At 40.4% G+C, this 23,983-nt stretch overlaps 1 protein-coding gene across 1 annotated transcript in view; it reads left to right on the forward strand.

Annotated features, from left to right (window-relative positions):
* Window positions 1–2,207: 2,207 nt before the first annotated feature.
* The window catches only part of pkd1b (polycystic kidney disease 1b), a 35,797-nt gene continuing 14,021 nt past the window's right edge, over window positions 2,208–23,983 (forward strand). The window contains 24 exon segments of the mRNA XM_014337479.2: window positions 2,208–2,637; window positions 4,923–5,103; window positions 5,283–5,476; window positions 6,275–6,393; window positions 6,545–6,692; window positions 7,214–7,479; window positions 7,577–8,338; window positions 9,383–9,514; window positions 9,658–9,833; window positions 9,959–10,095; window positions 10,831–14,498; window positions 14,574–14,726; window positions 14,865–15,005; window positions 15,177–15,456; window positions 15,667–15,769; window positions 15,895–16,023; window positions 16,144–16,294; window positions 16,804–16,941; window positions 17,773–17,917; window positions 18,632–19,318; window positions 21,886–22,039; window positions 22,225–22,390; window positions 22,492–22,687; window positions 22,819–22,986. Of these exon segments, the coding sequence (XP_014192965.2) occupies window positions 2,475–2,637; window positions 4,923–5,103; window positions 5,283–5,476; window positions 6,275–6,393; window positions 6,545–6,692; window positions 7,214–7,479; window positions 7,577–8,338; window positions 9,383–9,514; window positions 9,658–9,833; window positions 9,959–10,095; window positions 10,831–14,498; window positions 14,574–14,726; window positions 14,865–15,005; window positions 15,177–15,456; window positions 15,667–15,769; window positions 15,895–16,023; window positions 16,144–16,294; window positions 16,804–16,941; window positions 17,773–17,917; window positions 18,632–19,318; window positions 21,886–22,039; window positions 22,225–22,390; window positions 22,492–22,687; window positions 22,819–22,986 (8,557 nt within the window). The 5' untranslated portion in view covers window positions 2,208–2,474.

Raw genomic sequence — 23,983 nt, forward strand, 5'->3', positions numbered from 1 at the left:
TGACGTACCGCTGCTGCCCCCTAGTGACTTTTATTTGCAATGGCAAACTGAAGCTTAAAATAAATATAGATAGCATAATAGATATTTAACAGATGCAATAGCAAAATATATAAATAGTCTATTAAATTGTAAAAAACAACAACAAAAACAAAACAACAACCGTATTATTAACTGACTTTTTGCAAATCAAATCTGTTTTTTTGCAAATCTGATTTTTAATGCAGATAATTATTTTGGGGAACCCTTATGAGCTGCAATCCACAGTTTGAGGAACTTTAATTTAATTTTGAGTTGTAGTTTTATTAGTGCTGTAACTGTTTCAGTTCACAGTTACCTATAGGTCAGTCTGATGTAACTGGTAAAGCATAGGCACTTTTTTAATGGACCATTTCAATCATAAGATAAAATTTTATTCACTTCATTGCTGAATTAATAAAAGGAAAATTTGTTAATTTGGTGAAAATTTGGTGAAAACTGACATTGTGAAATGAAATGGAATAAAATCCCATATTTGCCATGCTTCCTGGCTCTTGGAACCATGGTTTTCAGTGTTTTCAGTTCATTATTCCTTTTGGGTTTTGATAAGTGACTAATGTACATGTCAATAATGTTGTTTTGTAATGCCTTATGCTTATGAGTAAGCCCATCTGATTCCTGGTATTGTTATTTGTGCCTGTAGTTTTTCTGTTAGTTATAAATGACTTTAGATTTGTCAGTTCCCTTAACAGTTCCCTTTCTGTTCCTTCACTCTCGTCTTTGTGTCGGTCTTTTTATTTTTCTCCTTCCCTGTTTAGTTGTGTTAAGTTAATCTTTTTCTCCATTGGGTTGTGTCTCTCTTCCTGTTATGTTTTGATAAGTGTTGTTCTCTGTGGCTTGCATTACTTCCCCATCTCCTTTGGTTAATTGTCTGCAACTGTGTTTCCACCTCCCTCATTAACCTCATCAAATGATTCAGTGTTTTTCTCTCTCAAAAAAAAGTTTTTGCTAGTTTCACTCTTCATGAAAGGTTACATCACCCAGGGGTCACCACAGCAGATGGATCCACATTTGATTTGGCACAACATTCCTTTCCCTTTTCTTTAGGCTGGGCATGCATCCTACTGGTCTTGAACCAGGAGTATTTTCCATATAAGATGACACCACACAGCCCCAGTCTTGCTTGGATGCAACATTATTAATATCTAGCGCTAATGAATTCAGATCACATATTCTTAACATAACTAAACATAACATAATAAAACAAAATATAACAACCCATTGGAAGTTAATACAAATAGAAGTGGGAAACACTCATATATTTACCACAATAAAATAATAAAATAAGACTAAAAACATTGAACATATGTAGGAGGCAATGTGCCTGAACCAAAAAGAACACGAACATTACACGAACATGTCAGGCTGACCAACATGCTGTAGAACATTAGCAAAATTTTAATCTTAAAGTTTTGTATGGGTAAAGTTTTTCTTAAATTGACTTAAGAGTTATTTTTTTTCTGCTTTGTGGTAAAAAACCATTTGAATCCATAAATACTGAACTATTATATACTTCACTGAAACCAGTGACTTTGGTCCCTTTACAGAATTTTAAGTTCTTGGGAAAGAAAGAAAAAAGAAAGAAAGAAAGAAAAAGAAAAATACAGAAACTTCCAAGTTAATGCAACATTATCGCCACCCTCTACATCAGGGTTGGGAGAACTCCAGGCTTGAAGGGCCACAGTCCTGCAGGTTTTAGATCTCCTCCTGGGTAAACACACCTGAATCAAACAATTAGTTCATTACCAGGCCTCTGGAGAACTTCAAGACATGTCGAGGAGGTCATTTAACCATTTAAATAAGCTGTGTTTAATCAAGGACACATCTAAAACCTGCAGGACACTGGCCCTCGAGGCCTGGAGTTCCCCACCCCTGCTCTACATGATTTGTTCACTCTCCAGGCAACCCGGATGGCATCCTGCCTTTCAAATCTAGTCTTTGCGTGTGCGTCACAGAGCCTTTGTTCGGTAAGTGGTGAGGTCTTGCTGAGACAACAGTGTGTGGACACACTGCAGGAGAGTGACCTTTCTAGCTCTAACAGAAAAAAAAATCTTGTGGCCACACTGTGCTGTGAAGCTAAAACAACTACTGCAGTGACTCTTTGGGCTGTGAGGCTCGTTTCTGTCAGAACCCTTAGTTGCATCCAGCCTGAGGGAGTCTGCTTCTTTCCTTTCAGTGCCAGAAGGTTTTACAACATGGTAATGAGCAGCTCAGGCCTCCTCTGTCCACTCTGCTTCTATGGCTGTTGCTGAGAGACAAAGTAAAAGTCACCCAGGCACTCACGGAGAACAGAGAAGAGGCCTTTAAAACAACAGTACCACCATAACTCATAGTGTCTCTGCAGGAGGAGGAAAGGAGGGCCCAGTGGAGATGTGTGTGTGTGTGTGTGCAGAAGGCACAGAAGTGGATGGAAAGGAAGATAAGACACTCAATTTAAGATGAGGAGAATCTTCAAATCTAGTGTAATACAAGAAGAGAATTCATTTCTACAATGCTCTGTTTCCATGCGTGATTTGCTCGGCAAGATGAGAGCCACGCTTGTGCCGCAGAAACACTCTCTACCCTGGATTATTTGCATGGTTTTGATCACAACTGCTGGAGGTGAGAATCTTAAGTTTGTACCAGGTTACTAAATGGAAAAGAAAAGCTGTGTTCTGGAAAATCTGCAGTATCAGCTTCAACATTTCAAAATAATTTCAAAATTCAGAAAACGTCTGGTTACATTTGAAGACGAGATCACAGAATACGACAGTATTGTTGTAGCACTCTTCATCCACTTTACATGTGTTGTCAGTATACAGCAAGGATTGTGCATTATGGCTTTTATTGTATATGTTGCTGTTTGTTTACTGTTAAAGAGAATGTGACTCCTATTTTCACCTTGTGTGTGCGGCAGAAACGTAGTCCTGGAAATGCGTACTTACTTAGTGAGGACTTTGCCAGCTTGGTGGCCTTTTGTGGACAAATTTTGTCAGCACATTAACAAACTGCAAGAAAGTTCAGAAAGCTTTAATAAAGCTTAATAACGTTGGTGTTTATTAAAGTGAGTTAAACCGAGTTAAAGACAAAGTGCAATATACTTAAATGTAATAGAAAATAACTTAAACATATATTTTTGAAGAAGACAGATGACATTGTGTTTAGTTTTATACCAGCCAATCAAAAAGTGTTCTTTAAACTAACCTTTTTTTTTTCAAAATATGAAATATTTTCGTAGATGCTTTAAAGCTATGGTTTTTGGTTTTTCAAAATAAAACTTCCTTCTTCATCAAATGATAGTGCTCCATTATTTAGGAGTTTATGAGCATGTGTTAAAATGACAGACTTTCAAAATTAAATTCTGCTATCACAATGTAACTATTAACTGCCACCTCCTGTAAGTCTAAAAAAAATCATTATTATTAAACACCAACTTTATTGGTGTTTAATAATAATTACCAGACTAAAGTCTGGTAATAACAACAGTTTCACTGATGTATTTCAAGAAATTCTTGTTGATAATGATACATTTTTAATCACTGAAGGGTTGAACAATATTATATTATATTTACCAGCTTTTACCAACTATTTAACCTTTTTCACAAAATCTCGACATTGTAGCAGTTTGAATATTTGATTCCTGGTTTAATCCCAAGAGGATCTACTTAATATGTGAGGCTTCCTTCTGTGTGACTGCACTCAAAAAAGAAAAAAATGCCCAAAATGTAATGTTCACTTTAAATATGAAATGACATGCATTTCTTCCCCATATAATTTGTTACTTAAGAAATGCAAGTATTTCAAATATTAAATTTAATGGAAGCTGATCAAATGAAATTTGTTTGAAAGGTATCCATTGAATTTATACCAACCATATATTTGGTAATTTTATCAATAAATAAACTGTTGATTTTATATATTTCAGCTGCATTTTATTTAAAATTAACGCTTCATGGTAATAAGGCCTATAAAATAAAAAATGTTGAGTGCAAAAAAGATCCTGTACCTGAGTGCAATTATGAGGTAAAAATTACTTTTTATTTGATTTTGTAAGTCAATTGCAACAGTTCAGAGGGAAATCTTAAATCTTTATGGTTTGCATGCTAATATGACATTTGTACTTACCTTTCAGATTGAGAATTATGATGTGTGTCAGCCCAGTAAAAAGGATAGAAGAGACTAAAAAGAGTAAAGGAGTAAAAAGAGACTAATGGGGCGATCGTGGCTCAAGAGTTGGCAGTTTGTCTTGTAATCGGAAGGTTGCTGGTTCGACCCCCGGCTCAGACAGTCTCGGTCGTTGTGTCCTTGGGCAAGACACTTCGCCTACCGCCTACTGGTGATGGCCAGAGGGGCCGATGGCGCAATATGGCAGCCTCGCCTCTGTCAGTCTGTCCCAGGGCAACTGTGGCTACAACTGTAGCTGCCTCTGCCAGTGTGTGAATCAATAGTGGAATTGTAAAAGCGCTTTAAGGGTCTCGAAAAGCGCTGTATAAATGCAATCCATTATTATTATTATTAATGGATACTTCAATTTTTCATAGTTTAAAGTTTTTCTGATGATCTTGTCACAGTTTGAATGTGTGCATTTTACTTGTAACAGAGAACTTTTAAAGAGGAATGTTTGTCCCACTAAATTGACTGTATTTCATACAGAACATTACACATGGAGCATGTAGCGCTTCTCTCCTAAAACCAGTGCTGTAGCTCAAATTTCCTGATAAAAGCAGCAGGTGCTTTGAAGTCTCACAAACACAATGTCAAGGTTAAACCTAAAAGCTGAAATGTGATTCTGTCAAATGTGTCTTTGTGCAGCTGGATTTAAAGCTAATCACTGATGTGATTCACATGAGTTATTTAAGAAAGCACTCCTTGCATGTGGTTCACTAAGTTTTGCTGTTGCTTTCCAGAGAACATTCCCTGCCCGCAAGGCAGTCAGGTTCACCTGACCAGCCTACGATGCTATTGGCTGTCAGAGATGGCAGTGTCATGGTTTGAAGCACGGGCTTCATGCAGAACAACCCTGGGAGGGGACTTAGCAGCTGCTGACAGCCTAGAACTTCAAAGTTTCTTTCTTCATGCCTTTCCACTGTGAGTCTGACAAACAATATACACAATCATTCATATCATATTCTCCTGAGAACTTTCTTTTTTTTGTGATTTGTGTGTCTACTGCAGAGGACAAATGATGACCCTGGTTCTCAGGAGGATATGCTTCTTCAGCCTGTTTTTAATCTTTAACACAGAACGTGTAACATTTTGTATTTTAGGAAAACCACTGTGTGGGTATGGCTGCAGGACTCTGACCAGGAAGGGGTTGTTCAGCCACAAAGTCCAATATGGCAGGACAAAGATGATGATAGTCCAGGGGAGTGCACTCAGATGGCACTGGGAACACTGGGAAGGTGGAGGAAGGCCCAGTGTGCAGGACAATACCATTTCATCTGTGAAATGGAAGTAAATGGTGAGATTTTTGTTTCATTAAAGGACACCAGAAACACGCATGAATGTGAAAGCAGGAAGAAGAACTGAATGCAGGCAGTATGGTAGGTTTTCAGGTGGCAGGCAAGCTGGCAAACAAACAAAAGCAGAGGGCAAGCAAAGCTCAAGCTCTGGAAACAGAAAAACACAGCTCGACTGAACATGCTGATAATTTGGCAAAGCCAAATATATACACCGACCAAGCATGCCATTATGACCACTGACAGGTGAAGTGAATAACACTAATTATTCTCGTCATCATGACATTGTTAGTGGGTGGGATATATTAGGGACTAATGTGTTCATCGCTTACCTGGGGAACTCCTGGCACCAGGATGCAATATGGGTTGAAGGCAAGCTGACGAAGGCAATGTGAAGCTTTTGGTAACGTTCTGTTGGAAATCCTTGTGGATCCATGTGGATGTTATTTTGACACATAACACCTACCTAAGCATTATTGCCAGCCATACACAGCATTTCATGGAAATAGTATTTCTTGACTGGTCTAAGGAGCCTGGAAAGAAAAGCAGGAATGGTTTGAGTACGACAGCAAGATTGAGGTGTTGACTCGGCCTCCAAGTTCTCCAAATCTCAGTGTAATTGTGCATCTGTGGGATATACTGTACAAGTCCATACCATGGAGGCCCCCAGCTCTCAACTTACAGGACTTGAAGGATCTGTTGTTAGTTAGTGTCCATGCCTCAATGGGTCAGGTCAAATATATAAAAAAATGTCATTTGAAATAGACTGAGGTGATTTTGTTTTATTCATCTTCCTGTAGCGCCTTTACCATCGATAGACAGTTACCTCATTGGATTGGCTCTCATGACCAGCATATATGCGGAAACCCACGTGCAGCTTCTTCCCAGTGTTCCAGACATCGGACGGCACACAGTAGAGGTAAAGTATTGTGCTTAATCACTGACTCCTGACTCAAGGAATCATAGGATATTATAAGATGAACGGCTGCTATGTGATTCCCAACTAGGGAAAGGAGAGGATGAAACACTCACAACTTTTGTATATAAGTAGGCTCCCATGTCTCCCACAGATGCAGCTTTTCCCAGGCTTGTGGTTCAGTCATGCAGGTCAGTTGCTATCAGTGGAACTGGTGGTCCAGCCCAGTCCTGTGTCCTCTCTGGCTCGTGTCCAGATACTTCGGCCCTACTGCAACCCTAACTACCACTTGGTACCTCCAGGTACTGAAACAGCTGTGACTAAAGCCTAATTTTTCATAGCACCTACTTGGCTCAGATCCACTCAACTCAGTTTGGGATATTTTTCAGTACAATTTAGTACTACCTCAATGTTGGTGGGATAGTTATAGGAAGGCCCAGTGTGCAGTGTGTGTCATTTGTATGCAACACAAACACAACACAAACTGGAGGACACTGAGGTGATGTATACCTGCTGGTCACTCTATGGCCTTTTGTAAGACTTGGTATAAAAGAAGAGAGTCAGAAAGGATGCAGGCTCTTGGGTTATTCAGTGACATCACTCTCAGTAATGGCACGCAGTCTATCGACATCACATTTTCTGCTTGACTCAGCTTGATGGGAATCCAGGCTGACTAGGTACAACTACTAACCAAGTTACCACCTAGTAGAAAACGCTAAAAACCGAGTCAAGTTGAGTCGAGCTGAGTAGGTGCTAATGGGAAGGAGGTGTAGGATGTATTTGTCTGATACTGTAGGTGATAATCTGCTTTTTTATTTGTCAGGCTGCAGCTCTCTCCTTAATCCATTCAGCTGCTGCTCAGCAGTACCACTGTGTAACACTACAGGGGGATGCAGCACAGGGCAGCACTGGTGCCATCTACTGGAGGCATGCGTGCTCACCACCAGTCCATGCAGCACCTACGACTCTGCCATCAGAAATCGGGGCTTTGCCTTACCCCCAAGATACTCCGACTTACCACCGTTCTATCACGTGGTGGCAGACCTGCCTCTGAAAATAAACCCCACCTTCGAGCTAAACACCATAAGGGTTTGTTGATTATCTTGCAACCTTTTTGGAAAATGCACCTTTTAAAACGTATGCCACAATAATTCTTTACACATTATCATGTTTGTTTTTTCAATAGCTGTCCCTCTTAGAGCGAGCCATCGTGGTTTACCCTGATGATATTGTGGCTATACAGCACACTCTTGACTCTGGAACATTTCTACATTGCCTAAACAGTGAAGCCTCTCAAAACTCTCCCTGGAGCCAAAGTTACCTGTCCTTCAGGGGGATGGAGTGGGGAGGCTGGTTGGAAGGAGTTACTTTACTGCCCCAAGGAAGCAAGTGGGTGGATGGAGTTGTGTGTAATCTAAGGATGCTTTATGTGGACACCCTTCACAGAGCTACGGAGCATGAAGACATCTTTGACTATACTCCAACAGAGACAGCCACTGTCAGTGGTATTAGGCCCCTTACTACAGGCCCTAATCCCAGTCTTAGGTCTAAATTCCAACTTGAGGTCATTCACCCACTCCCAGATGATAAGAACCAGATTCATGTCCAAATCAATGTCCCAACTGTCATTATACTCAAGGCCCTGTTTGGAGAAAAAGCCAGCAGCTCATGGTCAGCCCCGGTGCTCCAGACTGGAGTTCCGTTTCTTCCATCCTGTCCTGAAAATATGTTTCAGTCTTCACTTGGCTGTAGGAAGCAATCCCAGGATACCTGGTTTTCATCTGTGACTCTGGTCTTATCATCACCTGGAATTCAAATCCTGAACATCAGTGTGATGGATGTGCAAAGTTTTCAGAGTTTGAGCGTGAAGGTTTGTGGCTACGAGCCTGTGACGGGGCTTAGTGTTGAGCCACATGGATGCCTGAGGATGCTTGTAGATACATCGCAGGTGAGACCACCAAAAAGGAAACAGTGACAAAGATGCTACGTTTTTTTTAACAATATATTTTAACGAAATAGCTTGTGTGAGTCTCAAAATAGCAGTTTATGTTAATTGTTATGCCAGTTTGAATGCAACCAAAAGAAATTAATAACAACTAGATGAATTGTTATCCAAGTTCTGGAGGACACACATGTTCCCCAGATGATAATTCATAATCATCCATCCATCATTTTAACCATCTATCCAAATAAGGGTTGCATGTGTGTGTGATAGCCAACACAGGAAAAAGCTAATATACTACACTGGCAATTTTAGATTTATTTATTTTTTCTTACTACAGAGAAATCAAATTGCCAACTTAAAAACTTTTCCAGAGGTTTTTTTTTTTTTTGTCAGATTTTTTTTGGTTTTGTTTGTTTTTAGCAAAAAATGTTAAATTTGCAAGTATAACTTCAAGAATTCATAGCAGGAATACCTAAAGAACCTTTACACGTAACATAAAGTTGATAAGTATAGTATGTTTCTTATCTACATTAATTTACAATTCCAGTGGATCATTGGTGTAATATTTCATCAAGTCCAAGATATTTCAGCTCACAATGCATAGGACCAAAGATTCATATTTGAATCCATCAGCTGCTGAAAGCTCTCTGCACTGGTCACATTGCTTTGTTCATCACCACAGTGTTTCAGGCTGACACATCACTGACTGACTTGATTCCCTTGCTTAATCTTAACCTGGGGTTTCTTGGTGTGTCTGTGAGTGTGCTTCTGTACCTGGAGTACAGTGTGTCAGTGCATCTTCTTTATATCTTGCATATCAGTTGTATTTCAGTAGCTGCATGGAAAGCTCCATCAAATATTTGTGGTTGACTGGACCACTTGTGGTTGAGCCGTCTTAAGTGCTTAAATTGGAGGCCACTGACTATTTTGTATTACATTTAGTTAGTGTTTTAGTAAGAGTTGCAATCACAGTTAAACATGGATATGAAAGAAATGTTAGTTACCTTAGTTTAATGTAATGACATTTTTTTATGTTTTATTTTGTAGTCATTTACAGCCACAGTGGAGAGCGGCTCTTCAGTAAAATTCTCATGGGTGATTGACGACCTGAAAGAGTTTGCCTATGAAGGGAGATCTTACAGCGTAATGTTCAAGAAACCTGCTGAGTATAAGCTGCTGGTAAAAAAAAAAAAAGTGCACTATGCTCAGATATTAGTTGTTTTATATTATTTGGCAAATATAACAAATAGAAATTTCATGATTACAGTTAATAGAAAAAAGGGTTGAAAAAGCAGTTTTAGTAATCAGTGAACTATCTGTAGGTGACAGCATCCAACCCCGTGAGCTCGCAGAGCCAGCAAATCCTCCTGACTGCAGATGAAATCACGCTGCTAGCTGACCCAGAGTTCCTGTCAGTCAGTGAGGTTGTGGCTGTGGATGTTACTCACCTCTACACTGTGAGGGTCAGAGTTGATATCTCCCTTCCAGTTACCTTTAGGTAAGGACTTCTGTAGACATCTCTCCCAAGACTTTTATTGAATTTTTTATTGACAAGAAAGTCTCACACTGAAAATGCACTCATAAAGCTCGTTTTGTATGCTTTTCATGCAACTTGTCACTTAGATGGGATTTTGGGGATGGCAGTAGCAGTGTCCTCCGCACGCAGCCTGCTCCATGTCAGGCCATGGAAGCACATGTGGCAAGAAGAGAGAAGCAAATGTATATTCAGGACTCGGTAAACTACAGCTATTGGATCCCAGGTAAACACACACAGAAGACTTAAATTATTGACACTGCTGATTATTGTAATATTTTTCACTATTTTAACTTTACATCCCATGTCTTTAATGTTTTGGTTCACTGCCACTTTTAATCAGACCTTCCTATTTCTTTACAAAACAGCTGATTTTAGCAACTAACTCCAGTAAACCCACTGTATTCTACCTACCAAGCATCAACACTGTTAGAAAGTCTGGAGGACATATTGGAGCATTTGGGAGTGCTGCACATTTTGGTTAAAACCAAACCAGATGCTAAATACTAATGTTCCTATATGTCTGCTTGATGTGTAATGAGGCAAATGATTGCAAACTCCTTCAGCATATTGACTTTATGTGTTTGCAGTAGAGCAGTGTTGTGTTTACAATTAGTTTCTCCAACAAACGCTGGCCAAAAAGGTAATTAATATGAGTTTAATGGTGCTTTAAACAGCCAGTTAAGCAAACATTAAATTAACTTTTAGTTAATTTAATTTAACTTTTAAATTTTCTCTTTGCTGCCTTTTTGGCAGAGAACCCAGAATCATATGTAGATATTTTAAACCATTTGTTTCTTGGAGATTCATATTTTTTTTTAACCACTTTAGAAAGGATAATATTTTTGAAATTTTCTTAAATCTTTAGTAGGAAGTATCACAAATGACACTGTGGTTGACTGCTATGCACTTATAGTATTCAGTACAATAAAGCAAAATTCATTTTCTGTGTTTATTCCAGAGGACTACACACTTCACGTTCAAGTCTCCAATCAATATGACAACACTGAAACATCCATGAAGATAAATGTCCGCCCTCTGTTAATCAGCCTCTTCATTTCCCCTTCCACTTTGGTGCCTGTTGTCAACCAGACTTTCGATCTGGAAGCTTCCACCGAACCCTCCGCTTTTGTTGTCTTCTACACATGGGACTTTGGAGATGGTTCTAAAGCTGTCCAAAGCATCCACGCTAGAACTGGCCGTAGGTTTGGATCTGCAGGAGTATACAACATCACAGTACTGGCTAATAACAAAGTTTCATCCATTAGTGCCTGGCATTTGGTGGTAGTTATGGAGAAAATCTCTGGATTAACTGTCTCCAGCAGCAGATCAACTGAAGTTGGCTCTGCTACAGATTTCAAAGCTGAGGTTTCTACTGGTACTGACCTCCTCTGGGATTTTGACTTTGGTGATGGGTCCCAGCAGGAGAATCTTACAGATGGTTCCATCTCACACATCTATAAGTTTCCAGGGAACTATACAGTAAAAGTGACTGTCTATAATTCTGTCAGCAAAGCTTTTCAGTCTATCATTGTTGAGGTCTATGCTTTGACTATTAGAGGTGTTCTCCCGACAGAATGCATCATGAGTGGAAAAGACACGCAGTTTACAGCTCTGGTGAATGGAAACGTATCCAGTCTGACTTTCCATTGGCTGTTTAAAGACTCAAATGTAACTGTAGTGATAGGACAGTCCACAGCCATGCATATATTTCCAAGCCATGGTATTTTTCATGTTAACCTGACTATGTTTAGTTCTTTCACACGTAGCTCATTTAATACGAGTGTCTGTGTTCAAAGTCCGATAACGAATGTTGTGATGCAACGCTCAAAGAATGTGGTGGCAGTTGGCGAACAAATATGCTTTGGTGTGTTAGTGTCCCCTGAACAGATGATGGGTTACCAGTTCAAATGGTTTAGTAACTCCTATGATCTTGCTGCTGTAACTGAAAACTCTGAGAGGTGTTTTGTCTTTGGAGATGAAGGTGTTGAAGAGGTGTCAGTAACAGCAAGTAACAAAGTCAGCAGCAAAACAGCCAAAGTTAACATTACCATTCAAAAACCAGTGAGCGGACTTTCTATTAGGCACAATAGCCAAAGTGATGCACTGATTGTCAATACAGTAGCATCATTTTGGATTGGCAGTTGTGCTGGCACCAATGTGTCAGTGCTGTGGAACTTTGGAGATGGGTCACCAGCGGAGCAGAAACATAACGTCTCACATGTCTTTACTCTGTTGGGTCAGTTCACAGTCACTGCAATAGCATTTAACGCTGTTAGCCGGGACTCTACAACCCTCACAGTGAACGTATTACTCCCTGTTTCAGACCTTTCACTTCACACCAGCCACCCTTATTCTGTGGTAGGAGAGGAAACTGTCATCACAGCAGTTAGCAGTGCTGGAATTAGCAGTGCCAGCTACTTTTGGACAGTAGAAGGCATATCTTTAACCAGTCAGGGAACTCATGAGTTTAGATTTGCTTTCCCGAGACCAGGAGTGTATCGAGTAAGCGCTATAGAACAGAATCTATTGAGTAAAAGAGAGGCAGATATTTTAATTGAGGCATTTGAAAGAATAGAGGGACTTCAGATTGAATGTCAAATCCTGATAAATGAGAAGTATATACCAACTCATGAGGAAGTGTTGTTTACTACTTCAGTCACCAAAGGCTCCAACATTACTTTCCATTGGCTTGCCAGACAGAGTGAAACAACCCAACAAATTGCAGGTGAAGGAGAACTTTTTCATTTGTTACCTGGAACACCTGGTAATCTTTCAGTTCAGCTTAGAGCCTCCAATGTGTTGGGTGAGGTTACCAAGAGTGTTTCTTTAGTAGTAGTTGAACGTGTAAAAAATGCAGTCATAACAGTACAGTCAAACTTTGTGGCATGGAAGAAAGTAGTGAATATCTCTGTTTTTGTGGATACCGGATCAGACTTACAATATCTTTGGCATATGAATGCTAACCTTTTACCCCTTCAGACACAGGAACCTTTTCTGCTTTACACTTTTCCAAGTCTGGGTTCTTATCTTGTCACAGTTGTAGTTTGGAACGCTGTTAGCCAGAGTAACAACACCAAACCGTTTTTGGTTCAGGAAGAAGTCCAAGATGTAGACTTTCAAATTGACAACAAGACACATCCATTTTATGTCAATGCAAGTGCTACTCTTTCCTTTCATGGGTTTATTCACAAGGGTAATGATCTGCATTGGGACTGGAAAGCTAGAACTTCTAAACAGAACATTTTCACCTCAACCAGTCAAACATTTATCTACAGATTTCCACATGCAGGCACCTACCAGGTGTATCTGAATGTTTCCAATGAGATAAGTTGGCAGATGGTTTCACACAATGTCAGAGTCCAGGATGCAATCAAAGGTCTTGTGCTGGGCAATAGCAAGTCCTCCTTCTGTAGTAACAAACAAGTAACATTTATTCCAACAATCTCCAAAGGAAGCAATGTAAGCTTTCTTATAACTTTCCAAAACAAACACTGGACTCTAAGTCATGATATTTTTGAGGGCCAATACACCACATCAAGTCTTCCAGTCGGGAGACACATAGTTACAGTTCAAGCTTTCAACCAGGTCAGTAGTGCAAAGGCGTCCTCTAGCATTCTAATCACTGAGCAAGTTCAAGGTTTGCAACTTGTAAACTGTTGTTCTACTACTCTAGAAGCTCAGAAAGGAACCCAATTCAAAGCAGAGGTTCAAAGTGGATTTCCAGTCAACTACACCTGGATGTTTCACTTGGAAAGGTCAAGGCCCACTTGGCTCATGGGAAAAGAAGTCATCTTTACTCCTTTGGATAGTGGTTCATTGTTTGTTAGTGTGTCAGCCAGCAATGGACAATGCTCTCAGACAGTAAACCTGACTGCTACAGTCGAGTGGCCTGTTAGGAAAGTAAAGCTCGTCTGTCATTCAAAGAAAATATTTGTTGAACATCCTGTCCGATTTTCTGCAACAGTGGGCAAAGGAAGCAATATTAAATATGTGTGGGACTTTGGAGAGTCCAAGGAATTATTAGTGACAGAGTCAAGTGCTGTTAACCACACTTATTATAACACAGACAAATACAAAGTTATGGTCACAGTTTTCAACAGTGTCAGCAATGTGTCCTCACAGCTACACATAGAGGTGGAGGATCTTCAATGTTCCAGCCCACAGGCCTCCCTGGTCCAAAGCCAGTCTACTATATTTAGGTCTAGAACAAGTTTCTTTGAAGCAAGTATGAATATTAATTGCTCTTCTTACAAGACTCTCTATCTGTGGGAGGTATTCACCGAGTCAGACTGTGCCTATGGCAACACTGATATTTCCGGAAACAAAGTCATTCTCCAAAATCTGGAGGATGCAACACCTTTTCTCTCAATCCCAAAGCATGTGCTTAATGTAGGGAGCTACTGCCTGGTATTCACACTTTCATTCCAGGAAACTCCTATCCTCCTCAAACTGAAGACTAACATCACAGTGGTCCACTCACCATTAGTAGCTCTCATCAAGGGAGGCTCCCACAGATGGTGGTCCAGCTTAAACAACCTTGTCCTTGATGGGTCTGACTCTTATGACCCTGATATTGAGCCAGGAGTAGAAGATGCCCTTCAGTATCACTGGAGCTGCATGGCAATGGTAGGCAGCTTTAGATGTTTAAGATTTCTATTGTGTTGCATTCATTCTGTGTCTAACTATAACAACAATTTGCAGAACTCCAAAGAGTCCTCTTTTGTAAAGCAGCCCATCGGGTGGACCAGCAGTAGGATGACTATACAAAGCAATCATCTACACCCTGGCACAATCTACATTTTCACCCTTACTGTGCACAAGGAAGGAAGGAGACCTTCCTCTGTTAATCAAACGGTATGGAGTTATGTTGAATATTGCTTGCAATCAGATGATTTTGGAGATATAAGCAGGTATGGATGAACTTGTCACTGAGGGAAGAAGCTACTGGGCTGAATGACCATCAAACCTTGTCTTATGTCTTATTTCTTTCAGGTAACTGTCAGTGACGCTCACTTGCTTCCTGTGACTATAGAATGTGTATCCTGTTCTGTTCGCTCATCTGCTAACCACATCAGTTACAACGCCCCCGTTATCCTTTCTGGACGTTGTGGACAATGTGATGACCAGGCACAGGTAACTATTGTCAAATTAAATGCAAAAGAAATATTGTGTGAGGTTGTATTTAATTATTTCTTTAGTAGATAAATTAAAGTAATGACTGGCTGATTATTTTTAAATTGGGAAATATATAAATATGCCTATATATTTTGTTATTACTGTGATTCATGAACGTGTCTTCTACAGTACAAATGGAGAGCTCATGACCAAAGTGGTCTGTCCCTTGTCCTTGATGAGGTCACCACTAAAGGGAAATATTCTCGCAGCTTGGTGGTGCGATCAGGCATCCTTCAGCCAGGACAGAGTTATTACTTTGCCCTAGATGTAGCCCAGCCTCACAGTGGGGAACGGGGCAGTGCCGTCTTGATGATACAAACAAACAATCCACCACATGGCGGCCTGTGTGATCTGAGTCCAGAGTCAGACATACAACTACTGGAGACAAAGGTCACCTACAACTGTTCAGGTATCACTAAGTTATAAAACGACAGGGCTACACAATCTAATTTGCATTGATGTTTTCATCTGACAGGTTAAAAGTGTAAATGTTTGTTTTTTCCACACTTTTCAACCCAGCTGACAAATTTAATGAAAAAACAAGTTAAAATCACACAGCTGGACTTTAATGTACGTTGTTGTTTATGGTTGTGTCTAACATCTGCTCTCTCTGGGATAGGATGGCAAGATGATGAAAGCAGAGTCTCTCAGTTGATCTATACCTTCCAGGTGGCATTATGTCAGCTCATTAGCACTGTGTGCCCTGTGCTCACACTTTATAGGTAAATGGCCTCAGCTTGCAGTTATTAATAGACATCCAAGTACATGCAGGCTTAGTTATTCCTTTAAAATTAAGCCTTTCATAACACAAAGTTATAGTTTGGATTGTGTGAATTTTTCTCCCAAGGGGGACACAGTCAACGTTCAGCACGCTGGTCCCAGTGGGAAGTCCTGGACAAAGAGAAACCGTGTCAGTTATCAGAGTCATTCTGCTTGTAGAGAACCATTCTGGGGCAAAGTCTGTGGCTTTGAACAGGTGAGAAGTCGTGTTAGTTAAAATCTAAGAGAATTCTTTATGAATAATACATCTCAGGCCCAGTGTCTGTAAAGTTTAATGCACTGAACTGATGTGGCCCTGCATTTCTGCATTCCCAAGAACACTAACAGTGGAAAATCCTGCAGTCAATGAAGCTGCCAGTCAGTGGCTCAGAAACAAGAGCCAGACTGAACTGTGGGCTTTGGTCCAACATGGTAACCCTCAAGAAATCATCCCGTATTGCATTGCCCTCACCAGCAAGCTCAATCAGGTAGTGTATCAATGAAAAATGTTCATATTCCAGTGCATGTGTCATGGTCTGTGGATTTTGGTATTAGAGATTTTTTCTTGAGCTTTTTTTTGGAGTTTTAGTTTAGATTATAAGATTAAAATTCTATTAGTCCCCTCAGTGTTTCCTTCTGTGTTTTCCCTCTGTCAAGTTAATTCATGTTTCAGTGATCATTCATTTCCTTTTCTTCTTTGGCAATCATGTGACTCTGGTGCTTTGAGCTCTCCTGGGTGAATGGTCTTTACACCGTGTCTTGATGCCTTCTTGTACCCAACATCCCGATTGCCCTGCCACTCATTATGTATTTCGATGTTCTTGAAAATCAAATCTCTGTATTCCTGTGTCCTATTGGTTCCCTTTTGGAAAACGATTATACTTGGATTACCTCTTATTGATTTCCTTTTCTGGCCTGTAGCTACTACTTTTGTAATAAAGTTTGACTATTATTTGTTACTTTGAATCCTGAGTCTGCACTTCACTCCTTTCACCAGATGGACTTTGAGTGGACTGCTGAGGAACTCATGGATAGGAGGGAGATCCGAGAAAATGTAACAGAAGCTCTCGCCTCTCTCCCTGTGTCCACCTTACTAGATGTTGATCAGATCAGTGCGACACTGTCGCAGTCTGTGGTAAGGAACCCACAGACAATGCCCAGACAATAACTGTGAGCTTGAGGTGAAGAAGCAACAGTTTGACATTTTGGAAAAATTTACTTGGCTTTCTGGTAGAGAATTGAAGGAAAAGGTCAGCACCACTCCCCCACTGCAAGCTTAATTTAGCTCACAGACGTGAAATGGAGCAACTTTGGGCTTCGGTATCTTGCTGTGGGGGGTTCATGACAAAAGTAGCAATACTACAATGCAAAAAAAAAAAAAAAATTACGTACCTACTTATTATGCAGAAATTCAGCCTTTTACATTATATTACTGGATCATAATTATAGATTTAGTAACAAGAGCATGACTTTTATGTTTTATGTACTATGTGAAGTGTAAATATCAACACTGATTCCTCAGAGGCATCCGATGGAAGACAAAACACTGCTCAGTAGACCATTTAACACTTTATTACTTCTAGAAGGGAGATGCGTCCTGCATGACACGTTGCCGCGGATCTCAAAATGGTGGTGTGCCCCTAACAGTTTTATTACAGAAGCTCTCTCATTCTAGTCTAAACAACAGCGTCTCAGTAACTTTCCACTAGAGATGGTCCCCTCTTATCTACATTTTCCCAGGCAAGCGTGAGTGAGAGTCTGCAGCTTTCTACTCTCCAATGGTCTAATGCCTTTATTTTTCAGGGCTGTGTCCACTTAATACTACACTATATACACTTATTATACACTTATTATTAAAAAGCATAGCATTACTGAGGCACTGCAAATTATTTAATCCCAACAGAAGCATAGTCGTCTTCTTTTTCTTTTTTGCTTGCATTGACATTGCATGTTTTCTTTATTCCAGGCTGTTCCCAGTGAGTTGGTACGTGAAACCTCTCAGAAGAAAGTTTTGGAAACTGTGGGGAAGATGATCCATGTAATAGAGAAAGAGACGGATCCTGCCGTTTTGTCAGCCGCAGATACAGGAAGAAACATCCTTAATGTTATAGGTGCTGGCCAACCACCATCTCCTGCATGAAATAGTCATGTACTTGTTAGGTGTGGCTGTGTGCAGACAGGAATAGGACCCAAGGTGCAGACTCCGGAGACAGAACTTAAACCAAAACAGCTTTAATGCTGAACGCAAACATAACATAACTGGAAAAAGGTAAAAAATACAAAACACCCGCGGATTGACAAAACACACAGCAAAGTAAACGGTAGATCACGACACAGACACTAAGAAACACAGGGCTTAAATACACAGAGGGAGCAATCAGGGAATGGGTAACAGGAGGGAAACACAGCTGGGGCAAATCAGGCCTAACGAGACAAGAGGAAGCAAAACCAGACACATTAACATCAGACATGGACTTTCAAAGTAAAACAGGAAACACATAACACAGACTGAACAAAGACACAGGCTCATAAGCAGGCACTACAAAGGGAACAGAGACGTGGGAACAGGGCAGACACAAACACTGACTGAACACGGGGATATAGGAACTTAAGATACACATAGACGCGAACTAGACAAGGGGATGCAGGTGATAGGGGAGACAGAGCAACTAAAGAAGACAGAGACCTAAGCCATAAGACAGAACTCAAAGAAACCAAAAACTAGACAGTATAAATAATATCATAAACTCAAAAACCCTGGGTCGACGACCCAGGCATCCTAACAGTACTGACATGAAATTTACCATATTTTTATGTGTTTCCAGGTAGTACTCTGGCAGCCGCGTCTGAATCCTCCAGTGGTTTTTACCCAGTCTACTCGGGAACTCTGCAGGGAGCATCAGTAATCTCCCTGTCAGCACTGAGTCATGCTGAAGCTCTAATGCGCACACTGATGCGTTCATATGTTTCTGGCGAGGTGCCTTTTTTGCTGTCCACCAACTATATCACCTCAGTGGGTTTCCAAGGAGACCCTTCTGATCTCCTCTGCCAGTCAAACCAGATAACGAGGCAGTCATCATTTCCTGACAAATCTAAGGCTTTTCATCATTGTCAGTTTACTATGCCCTCCTCCCTGATAGCTCATCTGGAGAATACAGAGTCTGAGGTGGTGCAGGTGTTGTTTGGTTTGGATAAACTACTGGATGAAAACGCTTTACTGGAAGGAGCCAATCCTCCAATTTCCACCACTCTTGTGGCCATGGAGCTCAGCACTCCTCAGGGTCAGCCCATACCCATTGTGGGTTTGGACCCTGAACAAGCCATTCAGGTCGCCCTGCCAAATAAGTACTCGTTGGATCATGGAAATGAGAGAGTAGGTGAAGATGGGAATGGGACATGTCTTACTGTAACACTACCGACTAAAGGACAGCTGAACTTCACAGTAAAAGTTCCAGATAGCCTGGATGAAAATGCAGGTTTATATATTGCCTTCAAGTTCACCTTGGTGCCAGGTACAGTTTCTTTATTTTTTTCTTACTCTGGGTCTGTCCTGCTCCAGATTTGTTTCTTGTTTCTGTTTTCATGAGTGTAGACTTTTTAGCTAAATACCCATTACAAATATTAACACAAAAGCTACTATTTCTTAGTTTAAAGCCTCTTATTAAGTCAATACACAGTTCCTAAACTCTATGGGGTCCTTAAGCATATCACAGCTCATTGCTTTTATAGCCTGATACTTAATGGAGCTCTGTGGGGTTTTCTTGCAAACACAGTTACAAAAGTTCATATTGAGTTTAGAACATTGTGTGTTTTTTAGGTCTGATTTCAAAGACATTAACCTCTTCTTTTCATAAAATACTCGCAAGGCTGATATAACTGTTTAACATCCTGGGCTGTTGTTTATAAATAAATACATTTACCAGGTAAAGAAGAGTGAGCTGGAGAGCTATCAGCTAATGCTTGCGCTAACTAGCTATCTTGATTACCAGGATGCATTTATGTTTTTAAACAAGGAAAAATAGGTGTAAATAAGTGCTCTAGTCTGAAGCCTTGAGATGAGCAATGTCATCATCACTATTCTTGTGTTTTGAAACCAGATGTGCCGAGCTAGTAGCCAGGATCTCAGTGCAAAAATCCATACACTTATTAGCTAACTATCACAAACCTTAGCCAACCCACATAGCAAGCAGGTCTGGCCCGGATCTGGTATCAAGCTGGCACTGCTGGTTAATATCCATTTAGTTCTTAAATAGATCCAGCACAGGATCTATTTAAGAACTAGATCCTTAGGGTTAGGGGTTAGGGTTAGGGTGGGCCAGCACAGGACCACCAGTGTGTCTGAAACTGGTCTTGTGCTGGCCCATGTGTGGGCCACCTCTGGCAAACCAGATCTGAGCCACCAAAGGGCCGTCATGCTTTGCGGTATGTGGGCCATGTGTAAGCACATTGTGTGGGACAGATCCGGGCCATACCAATTTTGCTATGTGGGTGAGAGTGTTTAACTCTAGCCAGGATAGTCATTCTTTCTGGTACTATGACCTAAATTTATAAAATGGATTAAATATTTTATTCATATAACCCAAAATGGATACAACGCCAAGGGAATTTTCTTATATACTTCAAAAGGACCAAACAGCCTTTTGCAGCCTCCTGGTGGCTGCTAAATAATATACAGGTTTAGAGCTTTTCAGACCCAAAGCTACTGTGCTATAAAAATATATATTTGCCCCCTTTCTTACACAATATTTTTTACACATTACACATTTTATCAAACCTATACATTTCATATAAGAAGCCAAATCATAATATTAGACAAAGATTTAAATTATGTCTTTACTTTAGTAAATAGCGATATCATTTATTAAGAGAAAGAAGTTATCCAAACCTGGTTCTGGTTATAATTGCACTCTAAAACTAATTATACTTGGCAGCAAGTGCAATCAAGTATTTGAAATAACTGGCAGTGAGTCTTTTACATCGATGTGGAGCAATTTTGACCCACTCTTCCTTGCAGAATTGTTTTAATTCAGCAAGATTTGTGACTTTTTGCGTGGATTTTTAGACATTCAGAAGTCGACTTGCTGGTGTGTTTTTATCATCCTACTGCATACACAAGTAAATTTAAGATTCAGGATATGAACTGGTGGCTGGACATGAGAGGAGAATCCATCAGTACCACCACCATGTTTGACTGTTGGTATGAAGGTCTTTTATGAAATGAAAACAGATGCAACAGGAATCAAACCTTCCAAAAAGTTCAACTGTATTTTCCCCAAAAGTCTTGGGGATCATCAGGATGTTTTCCATGTTTTTTGCCATGGACCTCCCCCATGCCATCTTTGCCCAGTCTCTTTCTTATTATTAAATCTTGAACTCTGACCTTAACGGAGACCTGCAGCTGCTAGATGTTGTTCTGGGTTCTTTTGTGACTCCTGGATGAGTCAGTGATGTGCTCTAGAACTAATTTTAGTAGATCGGCCACTCCTGAGAACATTCACCACTATTCAGTTTCTTCCATTTCTGAATAATGTCTCACATCATCCCACTTTTTCAAATAGGGCAAGGTAGATTTACAAAGTTTTTTTAAAAAAAACAGCTATTTTGTATCTTTACAGGTTATCTTTGTCTAATGCTAAAATTTGTTGTAAACATTGAAGTGTGACAAATATGCAAAACAAAAAAAGAAAGAATAGCACGATACGTCTGTTGTGCATGATTCTAGTTTTTAGTCAGTTTATTACAGTCCATAGTGACTACCTCAGGGGGCAAACATCACAGTCAGGGAATAGCTTTTTATCTTTTTAGATAAATAAAATAATACTGTTTAAAAATAATCAGTGTGTTGCTGTTACTTATGTCAGTCCCGAACAATGCAATGACTACTATACTTACAAAGTATGAATGCATTTTCATTAATAAATGTACTAATAACATGAGTGTACACATTTCAGGATAGGAGGTGTCTTTCAGGACCAACCATGTAGTGCCTCTTGTACATAATTATTTATTAAACCTGCAATATATGTTTGTGCTATTATTAATACAATTACTGCTTTTAAACTACATTATCCACCACTAGGAGCAACTCCACTGCCTGTAGGACATGTCAAGATTGAAGCGAGCTCTGCAGTGCCGAGGACTAATGCATCCCAGGATTCCCTGATGAGAGAGTGGGCTCTTACACTCTCTCATCTGGCCAGCTCCTAGGAAGAAACCATTTTTCTGTCTCCCCTGTGAGTCACGGCTCTCTTCTGCAACTCACTGCTCTAATTGCTCATTTTGATGAATAAAGATGACCTTCACATGAATTAATTTTCCTTTACAACAGTCTGAATGGGACAGATACGCCTCTTTCTGTCAACCTGAGTTCATCTCTGGTCAACGGCGGTCCAGTCAATGTGTCGGTGTGCGTGTTCAGCTCTCTGTGCCAGTACTACAATGTGAAGGAGAGGCGTTGGAGCCAGGAAGGTCTTCGACCACTGGAGGGCAGCACACTCCACACAGCGCTATGTCTCACCCAGCACCTCACCATGTTTGGGGCCAGTTTGTTTGTTCATCCAGGGGCTGTTGTTTTGCTACCACCTGTACGTGAGAACACAGAGGATTACAGCAGATGTAGATATTTTAAAATAAAATAAATGCATGATTTTTGCTCTTTTCCTTCTCCCCCTATTCAAATCTGCAGTCAGGAGAACCTGTGAGGAACATGGTGGTAGGGATTATCTGTGCTGCCCTGGTTTTGATTCACCTGCTGGTGGGGCTCATTGCCCACAAACTGGACCACTTAGACAGCCTGAGACTGAGTCAGGTACCACTGTGTGGGCGACCCGGGCTGTACCACTACAGAGTGCTGGTAAAGACTGGCTGGAGGCCCGGGGCAGGTCAGCCAAAGACAAGACATTAAAGAGACAGAAAATGAAAAGCCAAACATTACATGTAATGGCTGAATTGTCCTGTTTAAATGCTTTAAAATTAAATGGAAAGTGATTGTTTCTGTGGTGCTACCCTTCAGGAACTACGGCACACGTTGGCATTAGTTTGTATGGTCTGAAAAAGAGTGGCTCGCACCATCTGCAGAGGGATGGAGCTTTCCAGCGTGGCAGCCTGGACCAGTTTCATGTGGAGACAGATGACAACATGGGAGAAGTCTGGAAAATTCGCATCTGGCATGATAACACAGGTACATTATGTGGTCACAATTACTGGACCAGGCCTCTTCAGTTATTTCCAGTTCTGTTCCCTCAGGTGTACAAAATCAAGCACCAGGCATCTAGTGCAAAATAGCAAACAAATCAATGGTAAGAATGATATTTCTTTTGTTTTGTGTTTTATTTTGTTGTGTTTTACACACGGTCACTTTGAACATGTGATCACATTTTCCTTTAACACCCCTCTGTTAGCATTTGGGAACTCAGGAGAGAAGTTGCTTAACAGTTTAAAGCCTCTTTTCTCCTGTTTTTAGTCATAATGTCCAGATTTTTTACTGGGTGACAGGTGTGAGTTACAGGTGTGAAAGCTGAGCACCCAACTCTTGCTCCAGAACTATACATTCTCAGCATGGTTTGGCATTGCCTTTAATTTCCAGATGACAACATATGGTGCCCCAAAACGGTATATATATTATTCATGAATAATGGTGCCTTCAAAGATGTTAGAGTTACTCATTAATGCCATGTACACCAATGCACCCTCATGCCACCACAGATGCTGAGTTTTTAATTGCGCACTCATAAAGAAATAAATAATAAATTGTCCCCTTCTTTAATAGTCAGTGTACACGATTAGCAAAAGGAAAATAAATATTTTATTGGACAGTTTTCCATCTGAGCTTGGGCCCCTGTGACTCGGGAGCAAAAAAAATTCCCTTTTTAATCGGAAGAGCTTTATAATACAGCCTATAAATTTAAATTCTATTGTAATTTTCATCAAATTGAGCCTTAAATTTGAGCTACAACTCTGCAGTCGTGGGCTGGTTAGTTCACTTTATAATATTGCTCACACAGCTTAAATTATTGTGTAATTATGGTTTAGGATGCAGCACTTAGTCCACTCAGCATTACAACCTGCGTCCTTAAAATTATTGTGTGGTTAAAATGTAAGGTGGCCCTTGTTGTCTGGGGCTGGGCGCTCATGTATGTACCGGCTCACTCCTGGTGGCCGATTGGCGAGGCCGGGCG

The sequence above is a fragment of the Haplochromis burtoni genome, unplaced genomic scaffold (assembly GCF_018398535.1).
Source record: "Haplochromis burtoni strain Fernald_Lab_line unplaced genomic scaffold, NCSU_Asbu1 Contig_180, whole genome shotgun sequence".
Classification (NCBI taxonomy): Eukaryota; Metazoa; Chordata; class Actinopteri; order Cichliformes; family Cichlidae; genus Haplochromis; species Haplochromis burtoni.